This window comes from Hemiscyllium ocellatum, chromosome 1 (genome assembly GCF_020745735.1).
Source record: "Hemiscyllium ocellatum isolate sHemOce1 chromosome 1, sHemOce1.pat.X.cur, whole genome shotgun sequence".
Lineage (NCBI taxonomy): Eukaryota > Metazoa > Chordata > Chondrichthyes > Orectolobiformes > Hemiscylliidae > Hemiscyllium > Hemiscyllium ocellatum.
The window spans coordinates 115411742-115427686 of NC_083401.1; the positions used below are offsets into that span (position 1 = coordinate 115411742).

At 42.4% G+C, this 15945-nt stretch overlaps 1 protein-coding gene across 1 annotated transcript; it reads left to right on the forward strand.

Annotated features, from left to right (window-relative positions):
- The first annotated feature begins 227 nt into the window (after nucleotides 1-227).
- Nucleotides 228-12432, forward strand: cckar (cholecystokinin A receptor). The gene is made up of 5 exons (XM_060831365.1): nucleotides 228-474; nucleotides 559-810; nucleotides 6296-6557; nucleotides 6664-6791; nucleotides 10843-12432. Exons 1-5 carry the CDS (start codon nucleotides 345-347, stop codon nucleotides 11355-11357), a joined length of 1287 nt encoding a protein of 428 aa, XP_060687348.1. The 5' UTR covers nucleotides 228-344; the 3' UTR covers nucleotides 11358-12432.
- The last annotated feature ends 3513 nt before the right edge of the window (nucleotides 12433-15945 follow it).

Sequence of the window (15945 nt, forward strand, 5' to 3'; positions counted from 1 at the left end):
CTCCTCCCACTGAGCTGGCCAGCTTACACCGGGCAGGGTTAGAAACACCTCTCGGCGCCCCCTGGACACAAGCAGGCAGCAGCTTGAAGCAGAGATACCTCAGTCTGGCTCAGCTTTGACGGGAGAGGAAATAATGAACGTCAACTTTACTACGAAGACGTTTACATTTTAAAGACTTGTTTACAAGCTGCCGGAGTGTTTAAGTGATTAGACAGCGGATCCATCAGAAATAAGAAGGGTATTTTGTAAATTGAAGAGGATTTGAGAAACTTTGATGAGAATGGATCGATGGCGCGGGCAGTTGCATTCTTCAAAACAGTAGGAGACACCCCCAGCATTTGTAAATGGAGACGGTTCCTGATCTTCTTGTTAATCTCACAGTCCTCGCAAATCCGCTCGGTATAGCCGACACCAAGAGGGAGACGGAGAGCTGCAGGAATGAGAGCTGTGAGCAGTTTCCCAGGCCACCCAGAGGTACTTCCCGACAACTGCTAGAGAGAGAGAGAGAGTACGGCACATCCTTCAGGCTAACCCTGTCTCCTCTTGTTTCCCTTCCAGATCTGAATCAAACGGTGCGGATCTTCCTGTACTGTCTGTTTTTTCTCCTGAGTGTGCTTGGCAATGTCCTGATCATCACTGTCTTACTGAGGAACAAGAGGCTGAGGACTGTTACCAACTCGTTCTTGCTCTCGCTGGCCACCAGTGACCTGATGTTGTGCCTCTTCTGCATGCCCTTCACCCTCATCCCAAACCTGCTCAAGGATTTCATTTTCGGAAGCGCTGTTTGCAAAGCTGTCAGTTACTTTATGGGTAAAGCATAATCCCCGCTGATGTGAGACTGGGGTAGACTGAGGCGCGGGCTAAGTCGCCGGCCAGAGAGAACGCTCATTCTGCATTTCCTTCCATTTCACCGGGAATGGTGTAGATTAGAAATAATGCCTGTAGCGAAGTTGAATGCTGAGTAATCCCTGTGGAACTCACTAAAAGTGGATGGTGGTAGGTAGTGGTAGTGAGCTAAAGTGGGACTTTAGAGTCATGAGATTTATACGCCTCAGCTTCTTAATATAACTCTCCCCACTTTAATATACCGATACCGTCTCTCTGTACACATCTGGGAAAGTTAGTGGAAGGTCAGGAATTACAACCGAATGTGCATCAACGGGAAGACAGTTTAATTATTAACATCCACGTTTGGTATTGCTAGGCAGTTAAGGCTTAAACTATGTTCAATACAACCTTTATTTAATAATGTTTTTACAATCATTGTCTCATGGCTAGAGTCACCAGCCCATCGCAAACTGAGAAAGAAGGTGGAGGTGAGTTGCTGTAGTGAGCAGCTGCGGTCCGTGTTTGGTCTGTGCAAGATGCACATCACTGTGAGCAGCTTCGGGAGGGGTTCCAGGGGTTTAAGCCAGTGACAGCGAACGAACAGCAATGCATTTCCAAGTCAGAATGGTGTGCAACTTGGAGGGGACCCTGCAGGTGGTGACGCTGCCATGCACCTGCGGCTCTCTTGTCCTTCTGGGTAGAAGCGGGGAGTTGGAAGGTGCAGTTAAAGGGAGCTATCCTGAGGAGAGCGGTCCCCACTGTGCATGCGTGAGCAACAGCTGATGGGTGGGCTACCAATCAAGTAGACGTCCTTGGCTTAAGTGGTGTTGAGGTGCTTTGTCGCTGAAACTGCACTCATCCAGACAAGTGATCAGAAGGTGCGGAAACAGAAGTAGGCCTTTCTGCCCATCGAGTCCGCCCTGTCAGACTCCCCACATGGGGAAACAACCTTTGCACATCTACCTCCTCAATTCAACTAAGTACTTTGTATGTTTCAATAAGGTCACTGTTCATTTTTCTGAACTCTGATCAGTACAACCCCAATTTACTTGCTCCTTTTAAATAATCCCTTTGAAATCTTTGCCACTGAACCTGAATGCTAACTTCTTATGATTCATGCACTGAAACCCCCAAATCCCCCACTGCTGCAGCATCCTCTATTCTTTCTGCCAAAGTGTAAAACTTCATATTTTTCACATTACATTCCATCTGGCAACTCTTTGAACACTGAATCTGTCTGTATCTCTCTATAGACTCTCTGTGTCATCCTCACTAATTCCCTTCCCACCTATTTTTGAGTCATCCGCAAACTTAGATATTTTAAATTCACTTTCCTCATACAAGTCATTCATATACAATGTAATAAATGTGGCCCTAGCATTACCTGTGGCACTCCACTAGTTACATTAGCTACAAGTGGTCTATCCTGTAAATGCCCCCCTTATCCTAGCTCTTTATCGTCAGTTAGTTAACCAATTGGGCAAAACGCATCCAGAAACCCTAGCCACTCTCCCTCACATCAAAAACATCATAGAAATGACTCCCAGACTGATCAGACCCCTTGGCATCGTGGTAGCCCACAAACCCACCAACACACTAAAACAGCAGCTAATTAACTTGACAGACAACAAGCAAAACACCTTGCAAGAACAGTGACAAACAGTACATTGGACCAACAGGCAGAAAACTAGCCACCAGGATACATGAAAATCGACTAACGACAAAAAGACATGACCCATTCTCACTAGTATCCTTTCATATAGATAAGGAAAGACACCACTTTGACTGGGACAACACATCCATCCTAGGACAAGCCAAACAAAGACATGCACGAGAATTCCTAGAAGCATGGCATTCCAACCAGAACTCTATCAACAAACACATTGACTTGGATCCCATTTACCACCCCCTGAGAAAAAGAATAGGAAATGCCATCACCACAGGAAATAACATCATGAACTCAAGGAAACCCAAACATATAAATAGAAAACGGGTTACACCGCCAGTGCTTCATCCAGTGGCTGACTGACGATATTACCTAGTATAGTGACAAAATGTCTGAAAACGAACTTTCTAGTTCAGCAAGCAAACCTACATCCAGAAACTCAACCTGAGCTACAAATCTTCTCAAAACTCGGTAGTTAACCAATTGTCTATCAATGCTAAGATGCTAACCCAACATAATGGGTGATTACCTTATGAAATACCTTAATAAGTGGTGCCTTAACAAGAGTCCAATATATTCCTAAAATCCCTGTATATTACATCCACTGTGTCTCCTTTATCTATACTGTTTGTTTCAGCCTCAAAGCATTTTAATAAATTCACCAGGCATGATTTCCCCTTCATGAAGCCATCTATTTGATCATATTGTGTATTTCTAAATGTTCTGCAATTACATCCTTCCTAATAAACTCCAACCTTTTCACATTAAGGTGCAAAGTATTTGTTCAAATCCTCTGCTATTTTCTAACTCTCTGTTATCATTTCCCCAGCCTTGCTGTCTAAGAGGCTTATGTTACATTTGGCCTCCCTCTTCCTTTTTATATATTTAAAGAAGCTCTCACTGTCCATCCTGATATTACTTGATGGAGTGGCACGGTGACTTAGCAGTTAGCACTGCTGCTTCACAGTACCAGAGACCAAGGTTCGATTCCTACCTCAGGTTACTGTCTGTGTGGAGTTTGCACATTCTCCTCGTGCCTGTGTGGGTTTCCTCTCACAGTCCAAAGATGTGCTGTCTAGGTGAATGGGTCATGCTAAATTGCCCATACTGTTCATGAATGTGTAGCTGAGGTATATTAGTCAGAGATAAATGTAGAGAAATAGGGTAGGATAATGGGTCTGGGTGGACTACTCTTTGGAAGGTCGGTGTGGACTTGTTGGGCCAGAGGGTCTGTTTCTACATTGCAGAGATTCTATGATGATTCTATGAACTCCTGCAGAGGTGTCCTTGAACTGAGATGATCTTCAACAACCACACTCATTCCCTTTGAGTTAGGTTTGAATTGACTTCAATCATTGGAGAATTTCCTACCCAAACACGTTGACTCCAATTTTGTAGGATTCCTTGATGCCCTACTCAGTCAAACTATGCCTTGTTTAAAGCAATCACTCTCACCTCATCTCTAGAGTTCAGTTCTTTTGCCAATATTTAAATCAAGGTTGCAATGAGCAATGTCACCCTGGTAAAACCAAAACTGAGCATTATTGAGCAGACTGTTGCTGTATAACTGTCACTTGATAACAGTTTTGATGACACTTTACATCATTTTAATGATTAAGAATAGACTGATGGGGGTAATGATTAGTTGATTTAGATTTGTCATTTTTTTGAGGACCTGGACAATTTTCCATGTTGTTGCATATGTGCCCATGTTGCAGTTGAACTGGAACTACTTGGCTAGAACACAGCTAGTTTTGGAGCTCAAATTTTCTGGATGTTACCAAGGGCCATAGCCTTTTCAGTAGCCAGTATCTTTCGTGATTTCTTACTATTGTATGGTGTGAATCAAATTGTCTGAAGATTGTCATTTATGATCATAGGGACCTTAGGAGGAGGCTAGGTAGATCATCCATTTGGCATTTCTGACTAATGATTGTCGTAAGTGGCTCAGACTTGTTTTTTGCACAGATTGTGGAGTTTCTTTCTGCTTCTCTTTCACCTTGTAGTTGTTTAATTATTCACCAACATTCGTGCCTGGAAGTTACAGGACTGCAGTGGTTGTTTTCAATTAATTCCTGCCAGAGGAAGTGTGGAGGTTGGTACAATTATAACATTTAAAAGGCATCTGGATGGGTATATAAATAAGAAGGGTTTGGAGGGATATGATCCGGGTGCTGGCAAACAGGTCTAGATAAGGTTAGGATATCTGGTCAGCATGGACAAGTTGGACCAAAGGATCTGTTTCCGTGCTGTACATCTCCATGACTCTAATTCAGCTTTCTGGTTCAAAACCTACAGCATTACCACCTAATTGAATGCCTCTTTTGGTTTGAATGTCATATCTTGTATTTGCATATTCACTCATCGCAGATTAATTATCCAGTTATTTGCAGAAAAAGCTTTTCATAGGTAGATAAAGATTACAATCCAGCTGACCTGCTGTTAACATCAATTTAACTGTATCAATACTTTTCTGAAATATCATGAATAAACACGCATGACAGAAAGTGCTATCTGTAAAATTCTGATTGACACAAACTCGTTTATTGTAGCTTCTTTTTAATCTGATACATGATATTGTACCAGTCCTAACAATACCTTTGGTGAATATCTGTGTTAATCATAAAAATAGCCTCACAATCATTTCATTCATATCTGGCTTTACCTGTTTGATTTCAATGATTCCCAGTTTCATGCTCTGATCTTGCTGATTAGCTAGAAATTGCTAATGCCTAAACATAAATTCCAGTTCATCGCAAAAGGCATTAAAGTGGAATGAATTAATGAATTCTGAGGTTTTTAGGCAGAGATGGATGTCAGGGTTGGAGTGGAGGACCATTATCTCTATCTAAAAAGCATTAATGATTTGGATTTTAAACTGAAAGGGAAGAGATCTCTGGTGGGCAAAATTTTTGGTTGAGTTATCCTTCAGTCTACTCTTACCTAATCGTGACATGTTTGAAGGTCCCCAAATATGGTAACATTCCCCCTTCAGAATACTTTCAATTCTTTATTGTGAGATGTAATTTTCATGCATCTTTAACATGTCAAATTTTTTTCCAAAAAATATTAAGGTTAGAAAATAGATTTCAGAATGCTTGGGATATTTTTCAAGGTAGCATTATAATGGAGCTAAAAACTGTGGCATCACAAGAAGATGGGTGAATACTATTTTTATGTGTTATGGAGAATCAATTAGATTGCATCAATGCTTCCTCATCTGCACTTATATCTGTGATCTGTTAGTTTTGTACTATACTGAGAAACAATAGGTTACTCTATGAGGTTATCAGAGGCAAATAGCTGAAACCATTTTTTAAAAAATTACAATTTCTCCAATGGGAGGTAGATAACGTAGAACGACGCGGAATTGTTAAATGTCGCGAATATAATACCTCGGTTGCTTTTCTCCCTCTCCATTCCTAAAGGCAACATGGCTTCTAAGGATTTTCCATCTTTTCATATGTACAACCCATAATACATATTCTAATTAAATTGCCATTCCCACTAAAGTCAAAGTCCCGCAGAATTAGCAAAATGATAACCTGTTGCATATGAACTCCATAAACAAAAATGTATTTTTATGGGTTTTTGGGGGATTGAAGATAACTGTTAAAGTGAAAATGACATCTGTATGTGAATTGCTGCGTGTTCAACCTTGAAAAGTGTTCTCTAAATTCGGTCACATTGCGATACAGCTTTGGAGAAGGAACGTCAAAATAGTACAGACTGTAGATCACGGTACTGGAAACTAAATCTTTTTGTTAACATTTTTAACATGTTGTGCTTGTTTTTTTTTAGGTATCTCTGTTAGCGTTTCCACTTTCAGTTTGGTAGCCATTTCTTTGGAGAGGTACAGTGCTATCTGTAAACCGCTAAAATCCAGAGTCTGGCAAACGAAGTCTCACGCCTTCAAGGTGATCGCCGCCACTTGGCTGCTCTCGGTTATCATCATGTTGCCGTATCCCATCTACAACACTCTGGTACCGTTCACGAGGGTCAACAACAGCACAGGCAACATGTGCCGCCTCCTCTGGCCGAATGCCATGACACAGCAGTCCTGGTAATACCAGCCTCATGGACATGTCCGTTTGGAAGTGGATCATTTCAAAGCGCTGTGCCAGGGTCCAAGGCTGTCTGACTTTGTCTCATTATTGTTCCCACTTTAGGTACATTTTCCTGTTACTGATCCTGTTCCTGGTCCCTGGAATAGTGATGACAGTGGCTTACGGACTCATCTCCCGCGAGTTATACAGTGGGATTCGGTTCGAAATGAATCGGAGGAAGAGGAGCCAAGGTAAATGAGCAAGTGGGACCTGGAAGATACTGCAGTACTCAGTGTTGGTTTTCATTCAAATGTTCCACCAGGGTTTCGGAGTAGGTGCTCGGTGCTGGTTAGACGGTCCCTGATACATGATTTATTTTTTAAAATTGAATTTATACAACAGACCTTAAATTGTTCTGTTATACTAATAAGAAATGTGTTCCCTTTTGTTTTTATTTTGCTTTTGGTTGCTTATTCCCAGTACTGTACAAGAAATGATTTTAAAAATATATTATTTCATTGCTGCCAAATAGGTGAAAACCCGGGACCACAAATTTTCGGTGGGGAGAAAAATAATCTTTTTGGGTTCAGTGCAGGTTCTGATGTTAGTGAGTCATACTATTAACGAAGTGAAGAAACAGAACTAGTGTATGAACACATTCCTGATGAAGGGCTTTTGCCCGATTCTCCTGCTCCTCGGACGCTGCCTGGCGGGCTGTGCTTTTCCAACACCACACATGAAGCAGTGCAGCTCACTCGTATCTCGTTCAGCCAATACCTTTTTCAATGCGATTTAACGGGTAACTAACATGGTCACTAAGAACGTGAGAAATCTGTCATCTGAGGCTGATTTGTACTACTGTCTCATTCCTTCACGGATATGGACGGGTTTGTGACAGGGGCAGAGTAGACGAGGTCATACCAACTTTAGAAATCAAAGGACAAAACAGATGGGTGATTGTCTTTGCAGAAACCGATCCAGATTCTGAGGAAGAAGGTCAGGGGAAGGGGGGCAATCAGAAAACAGGGCAAGTGCCAGAGGGGGCTTTAGTGAACCGGTTTGCAGAGGATTTGAGTAACGAGAGACAGGCGAGGAAGGTGCGGCCAGAGTATGAACGGGTCCCTGCCATGTCAGGGGATTGAAAGTAAAACACAAGAGCAGGTACAGCACAGGGAAAACGCTGGAACCTGACAGCGAGGCTGAGGGACGGGGAAAAGATCCTTACCCAGGATCGCTCGGAATCGGTCACAGACCGAGTACAGGGCCCTGCAGGAAACAAAACATTATCCAAGGCCAGGGGCTAAATCTTTGTCCCAGGGAAGCAGGGGATGTTGGAATTGACCGTGATGGGGTCCAAAAGTTGTCTGGCTCCCTAGCCACCAGGACCAAGAGGTTCATGTGTCCCCCTGTGACCGTGTGGTCCATCCCAGGAGCTGCTGGTCCTACAGCGTTACGAAGTGATTCGGTTATTTCTCACGGGAACTTTCAGGCACAGGGATTGCTGGCCAGCGGACCGAAACTGGGGCAGTGCAGGGAACCCCGCTGTTCACTTTGATCGTAACCAGAGCAGATTGGTTCTAAAGGTGGGGGATGGTGTAGAGTTAAGGCACCTGACTGTAAATCCACACAGCTCAGTCAAGGTGGCAGGACAGGTGGAGAGAGCAGTAAATAAAGCAGCCAGCATCCTCAGCTTTATTAATAGGGGCATTGAGAACAACAAGGAAGTGATGTTGAACTTGTGCAAGACACTTGTTACACTTCAGTATTGTCTACACCTGCGGCTGCCAGATTATAGGAAATATGTGAACAAGTTAGAGACAGTGCTAAAGCGATTTACAAGAATAGTTCTGCAGATGAGGAATTCAGTTTATAAGGAGACATTGCAAAAAATTAGATGGCTCAGTGGTTAGCGCTGCTGCCTCACAGGGCTGGGGACTCCAGTTCGATTCCACCCTTGAGTAACTGTGTGCAGTTTGCTTGTTCTCCCCGTGTCTACATGGGTTGCTGCTGGGTGCTCTGCTTTCCTCCCACAGTCCAAAGATGAGTAGATTGGCCATGCTAAATTGCCCATGGTATGCAGGGATGTGGCAGGCTAGGTGGACTAGCCATGGGAAGCATGGGGTCACAGAGATTGGAGGGGAGAAAGTGTTTGGGCCTTGATGGGGTGGTCTTTGGAAGGTCAGTGCAGAATTGATGGACTGAATGGCTTCTTTCTGCATAGGGTCTCTATAACTGCTACAATGGAGGAGTACCTTTCAGAAGTGATCCTAGAAATCCCTTGGGGATTTCTCCATTGGGATGCTGGGTTTTCCTTTGGCTGTGTTCTGGCTGAATCTAGAAATGGGACTCTGTTGTGGACTCTGTTCTAGGATCAATCTAGACCAAATAAACGTCATTATTTTATTTCAATGTGGATTCCAAGCAGAGAAGTCTTTTTAAAAAATAGCTACTACCAAACTCTCCCTGAGATGGAGACTGACTTCGAACTGTGGTTATTGCACTGAGTAACCACTCATAGGCCCCATGAGCAAATGGGCCCCAGATACACTCACATTGAGAACTGTGCTTGCCAGCTCAATGGTATTTAAGTGTCCTGGAAAACTCAGCAGGGACACTATTGTGTCAGGATCACCATCCACAGCTGTTTCTGTGTTGGAAAGTCTTGGGTTTCACCAACACTCCTTCTGTCTCTTTTGTCGATTCAGGAAACCTTAGGTCACTTTGTTCAAGGACACTGGAACTGATAGGGTGGCCTTGCTAAAATGGTACAAGGGATCAGTTTTTACTGGAATTGGAGACAGTCCAGAGAAGCTTCACGAGGTTCAGGCCATTTATGCAGGGATTTTCTTATGAGGAAAAGTTGAGAAGGTTCAGCACATTCTCAATGGAGTGTAGATGAATGAGAGGAGACCTTATTGAAACTCGGAGAGGACTTGTCAGGGTGGATGTGGAAAGGTTATTTCCCCTTTGGGAGAGGCCAGGCCCAGAGGGCATCATCTCAGAGTAAAGGGTTTCTCAGTTAGGACACAGATGAGAAGGAATTGCTTCTCTCAGAAGATAGTGAATTTGTGGAAACCTTTACCACAGAGTGCTATCCAGGTTGGGTCCTTAAGTATTCAAGGCTGAGATAGATAGAGTTTTGAAATCAGGAAGAGAATCGAGGGTTATGGGAAAAAGGCAGGAAAGTGGAGTTGAGGATTATCAGACCAGCCATGAATGGCATAGCAGACTCAATGGGCAGAATGCCCTATTTCTGTTCACACATATTATGGTCTGACCATCATGTCTGATCTCATTTGTGTTTATGTTTGGGCAACTTGGTTTTTTAATTTGTCCATACAATGTTGGCGGAGCTGGTTGAGCTGGTATTTGTTGTTGCTCCCAACTGCCCTGGTGGTGAACTACATCTTTGAACTATTACAGTCTCTAGGTTGTAGGGACATGTCCTTTACTGTTAAGGATGGAGTTGCAGGATTTGACACAGCGATATTGCAGCAACATAAAAAATAAAGGCCTTCTATTGGCTTCATGGTGTGAAAAGGAATAAATGTTTTAAAAAGTGGTTTAAAAAAGTGGTCAGTATTTAATAGTCCCTGACCAAATACTGTCTGGCGGTCGTGTTCATTTCTAATATTCAAAAGCAGAGAGTCGCAGATTTTAAAAATTGCAAGACAAATACTGAAGCAGTTGTTGAGAGTGTGATGCTGGAAAAGCACAGCAGGTCAGGCAGCATCTGAGGAGCAGGAAAACCGACGTTTCGGGCCGGAGCCCTTCATCAGGAATGAGGGTGGGAACCTCAGGGGTGGAGGAATAAACAGGAGTGAGGGGGGGGGGGGCAATGTGGGACTGAGGAGGAGGTAGCTGAGAGTGCAATTGGATGATCGGAGAGATTGGTGCAAGATGTACCTCAATCCCAGCTAAAACAGCCCAGTAAAGTAACTGGATGAGCACATCAGAATGAGGAAGAGTTATTAAATAAAACTAATAGTAACCAACAAAACCGTGATCCTCGATGTGACCCTGTTTCTGTCAGCACTGCCCATTCTCAATCCTGGCACATTGCATTTACGAACATCTGACCCCCTTTTTTCCGATATCAGGTCAGATCTGGTAGAATGTGTTCGGAAGTTCTGTTTTCCCGAAAAGCTGAGGGCCACAGATCAGGGAAGGAGCAGGGACTAGAGGGTGCAGGTTACAGGTAACACCACAGGGATGGCTGCTTGAGAGAGTGGGGAGGTGGAGAATCCTAAAGGCTGCATCCTCATTGTCCCCATTGCTTCCGTTTGGCTATTCTGTTCTCAGTGAGAAACCTCAGCGACAGTAGATATGAAGATGGAGATGGATGTTACATACAGAGCATCAAACAGAAAAGGACCATTGAGATGCAGCGACTATCGGGCAGCGACTGTTTAAAGCCCGTCAGGCCAAGGACCAACAGCTCATCCGCCAACTTAGTGGCGAAGAAGCGAGTCATTCGGATGTTGATTGTGATCGTGATCATGTTTTTTATTTGTTGGACGCCTATTTTCTGTGTCAATGCTTGGCGAGCGTTTGATAAGATCTCGGCGGACAGGTTGCTGTCCGGGGCCCCGATTTCATTCATCCACTTGCTGTCCTACACCTCGGCCTGTGTCAATCCCATTATCTACTGCTTCATGAACAAACGCTTCCGCCTGGCTGCCCTGGCCACCTGCTGCTGCTGCTGCTGCTGTTTCCGGGCTAACCCACCGCCTGCAAACAGAGAGACTGAGGAGGACAGGCACACAACCACTGGCACAGTCTCCAGGTGGACCTACACCAGTGTCAGTGTGTCCTGAGCGGGACATTCACACAGCCAGCAGCCTGTAGCAGTCTGAAACTGGGAAGCGAACTTCTGGTCAGGTCAGAGACACTTGGTGTTATCCTCCCCATTCATTCAGCAAACAACAAAAGACGCGCAGATTGACGGGTGACAAAATGATAGGACTATAAGGCTCAGAGAGAGAGAGAGAGAGAAAGTCATCTGGAAGATCAACGGTCCCCGATGCTTTCACTCATTTGCTTATTCCTCAAACAACTGTGACCCAGACTGAACCTGAGAATCAATAAGAGAAAGGGACACCGCAGATGCTGGGGATCAGAGGCAAGAGTGTGACGCTGGAAAAGCGCAGCAGGTCAGGCAGGAATTCCTGATGTCGATTCTCCTGCTCCTCAGATGCTGCCTGACCTGCTATACTCTTCCAGCGCCACACTCACGACCCTGAAAAATTCACATGCGGTTTATTTCATGGGGGTGAGAGGCGGCGCTACGGAGCTTTGCTCGACGCTATGGTCTTTAATAGAAACGTTTTAATGGAACCAGTGCCTGGCTCTGACATCGTGCCTGCAGCTGGTGTACCGGAGAGCGAAACCAACTTCCCAGCCCTCTTCTCCCTATCAAGCGCTGCCGCCCAGCTTTTCGAAACAGCGGCACAGCTTACACAGTATGTCCTTGACAGGGCTGATAGCTTTGGTTTGTGTATAAATGAAACATTCGCAACTGGGTGAGATCGCTGCAGCTGTTTAATTAAAAGAAAGTTCAAGAAATGGTGTGACACGTTCTTTCCCCCTGCAATAAATTAGAAATTCAATTCAAAGATAGAGGAGGTTCTTTTCCCCCCCACTCCCTTTCTTCCATTATACCACCACCATCACCACTCTCTTTTCAGATGCTGTTGCCTCCAGCAACCTATACCTCTCACCGATCAGCAATTGCAGACACACCAAGCAAATGGAACAAAATGTTGGTCTAATACCTACCCCTTACAGCAGGAAGTCCATGGTACTAACTTCACCACAGCACATGGGTCAAAACTAGGACCTTCCTAATCTTTGTAACTCCTCACCTACAACAGTTATGACCATGACTGTGTGACAAGAAACTCATGGATATGATGATTATAACTTTGTTTTAGACCCAAAAAAATGCAGTCCTTAGCAAAATTCATATTTTTGAAAGAGTATAAAGTTAGTTTTACTTGTAACAAGCTATTTGATGAAAACAGACCTGAAAATACTTATGAATCTTTATAAAATTGTAAAACATTAAATTCATCAGCTTTGCAGAATGTAAATGCAATTTGACAACAAGTTTTAAATGTTTGTTTATGTAAGAAATATTTTCAAATTCTCCTGTCTAATAATCAGCATAATGTACAAAAGTTTACATGAAGTTAAGGCAAACTCTGGTGATTATATCAAATTTCCTCATTGAACTTTAGGCAATCCAACTTGAACAGAATTTTTAAAAAGAAAAGTTTACAAAGTAGAAGTGGAGGAAATGTCTCCAGGGTACACAAAGCATCAACTACACAGCAACCTCAAATGGCAAAGGCAGTTATCTCGAGTGTAGCCACCAGTCCTGTCTGAAAGCACCAGATTTGCTTCCAAATAATGAATGTATAATCTAATAAACAAAAACTAACATTTCTGGAGAAGCTCAGTGGATCTGGTGGCATTTGTGACAATCTGTGTTTTTTTTCATAGAGGCTACCAGACCTGCTAAGTTTGTTTTTTTTCCTTCAGATTTCCAGCATCTGCAGTTTTGTTTTTATAGATAATTAAACCAAAGTTTTTTTTCTTAAAACTCTTGTTTTAAAAACATGGATTAATTGATGGCTGTTTAGATAACTTTGAAATGGAAGAAGAGGAATTGCTGTGGTTTCTTAGCTTTATGCTATTAAAGTAACAGCCCACAACATGCAGATCTCTGGAACAGATTTGACAATTATCAAGTCACTCTTGCACATTTCTAAATAACTGAACTATTTTAAAACAATTGCAATATCTCTACCTGTATACTACATTACTCATGTTTTCTTAGTTGCTAATACTTCCTCTTTGTTTAAATAAAGCTCTAAAATTGGATTTGCTTCCGAGCATCTCAATGCTCAGCAACTTTTTCAACATTAAATGCTTCACAAGTGTATGCCATTTAATAGATTAATAAAGAATACGGAAACCTGTTGCTAAACAAGTAAATGACTGCCACCAAATGTATAGCAGTCACAATTTAATTATCATTCTCTAAGTTTTTCTTTACACATGTACTGAGCAGTCTTTATGAAGGCTGATGAACAACGTTTAGGATATTGGATCTAGAGAGCATAGAAGACCTGACTTTGTGGTTAAATGTTGCAATTTTCTTTCATTGATAGAATAAAATCTATCAGTCATTGTAACTAAATAAAGTTGGTGAACAGCAGGCTCAAACTGCCATATGGAATTGTGGCAGGCAGGCAGGCAGAGAGAGAGAGAAGCTCCTCATAGTGAGAAGGCCATATCTTAGCAAAAGTTGACAGGACATTTCAAAGCTGTGAGTTAGTAATGTTACAAGATTTTAGTTATTGTAATGTTGACTGTGGAAAAAAAAATGAAGCTACAGGAGAACTTCTATGATCAAGGTTTCTTGACTAACCAAGGAAGCAGTGTTCAATTTGTTCACGAAGTGAAGTAGCGCAAGTGTCCCATGGGGACATAAGGTTGTAAAAGAATACTTCAGGAAATTGTTGTGAGGAAAGTTGGCAGAGGGAAGAAATACTACTCCGATCTTTTGCAGAATAAAGAGTTGGTATTAACTAACTAAACCGAAAGTTTAATTTTTAGTTTAACAAATTTAACTATAAACTAACTGCAATTAATCATTCAATAAAAAACTTTAACAATTAGTAAAATCATGCCAAATCAAATGCAGATAATTCAAAATTCTGGTTGTTATGAAGTTGTCAGCCATTGCCACCAGCAGAATGAGAAACGCAATAGGAGGGTGTCCATGATAATTTAAAGTGCCAGTTAGTAACTCTGCATTAGGAGAGGTGTGCATGAGTTTGGCTATGACTGTGCCAATTCATTGGATTGAAGATAGACTATGCCAGAACATGAAATCAGTGTCAAGCCATCATTCCACATTGAAGTGCCTGTGAAAGGATGGTCAAATCCTATAAATTTGGCTAAACTTGAAATAAAGTTAAAAGTGTTGTTCATTGGAGACAAAGCAAAACATATCCAGAAATTGTTTTTTTTGAGCTGGGGATAAAATCATTTTATATATAAATGATTTGTTTGTGAATATAGAAAGAATGGTTAGCAAGTTTGCAGATGACACCAAAATTGGTGTAGTGGACAGTGAAGGAGGATTTCTCAGATTACAATGGGACTTTGATCAGGTGGGCGATGGGCCGAGGAGTGGCAGATGGAGTTTAATTTAGATAAATGGGAGATGTTGCATTTTGGAAAGGCTGAATCATGGCATGACTTGTATGCTTAATGGTAAAGTCCCAGGGAGTGCTGCCAAACAGAGGCACCTTGGGGTGCACATTCATAGTTCCTTGAAGTTGAAGTCACAGGTTGTCAAGGTTGTGAAAAGACCTTTATTAGTCAGAACACTGAGTATGAGTTGGGATGTCATGCTGTGGCTCTGCAGGACATTGGTTAGGCCACTTTTGGAATACTGCATTCAATTCTGGCCTCCCTGCTATAGAAAGGACATTGTTAAACGGGAAAGGGTGTGTAAAAAAAATGATAAAGGATGTTGCCAGATTTGGAGGCTTTGGGCTAAAGGGGGAAGTTGAATAGGCTGGGGCTATTTTCCCTGGATGGTCAGAGGCTGATAGGTGACTTAGAGGTTTATAAAATCTGAGGGACATGGATAACGTGAATAGACAAGGGCTTTACGCAGGGTAAGGGAATCCAAAATTAGATGGCTTAGGCTTAAGAGGAGAGGGGTAAGATATAAAAGGGACCTAAAGACACAACATTTTCGCACAGAGGGTGGCAAATGAATGAAATGGTGGAGGCTGGTACAATGCCAACATTGAGGGGGTATTCGGATGAGAACATGATAAGGAAGGGTTTAGAGGGATATGGGCCAAATGAGACTAGATTTATTTAGGATATCTCATCAGCATGGAAAAATTAAACTGAAGGATATGTTTCAGTGCTGTACAACTGACTCTAGAGTGGGTGGGATTTGAACCAGGTCACCTGCCTCAGAGGCAGAGACACTACCACTGCACCACAAGGACCCTGCTATTCAAATTCTAAAACACAGATCTCAAGCTCTTACAGGTCTCACAGACATGGCTATCCAGGACATGGAAAATATCTCGCAGTTCCAACATGGAAAATGATATACCTCCCATGCTTCTAAGATACATCGCTACTGCCCTCATTTTGAAATGACTTTTATAGGTAGATCAAAACTTAAATGTTTTACTCAACTCTTGTATGTCTCATTAATTTTGGATTAAGAAATCTTTAACATTTCCATTTTCCTATTCAATTTACACCCTATCCTCCATGGATTAATTAAACACAACCATGATAAATGAACAGAATAGCAATTTAATGTATTTTGTCAATTTTTTAAAAATTGAGTAATTAATCTAG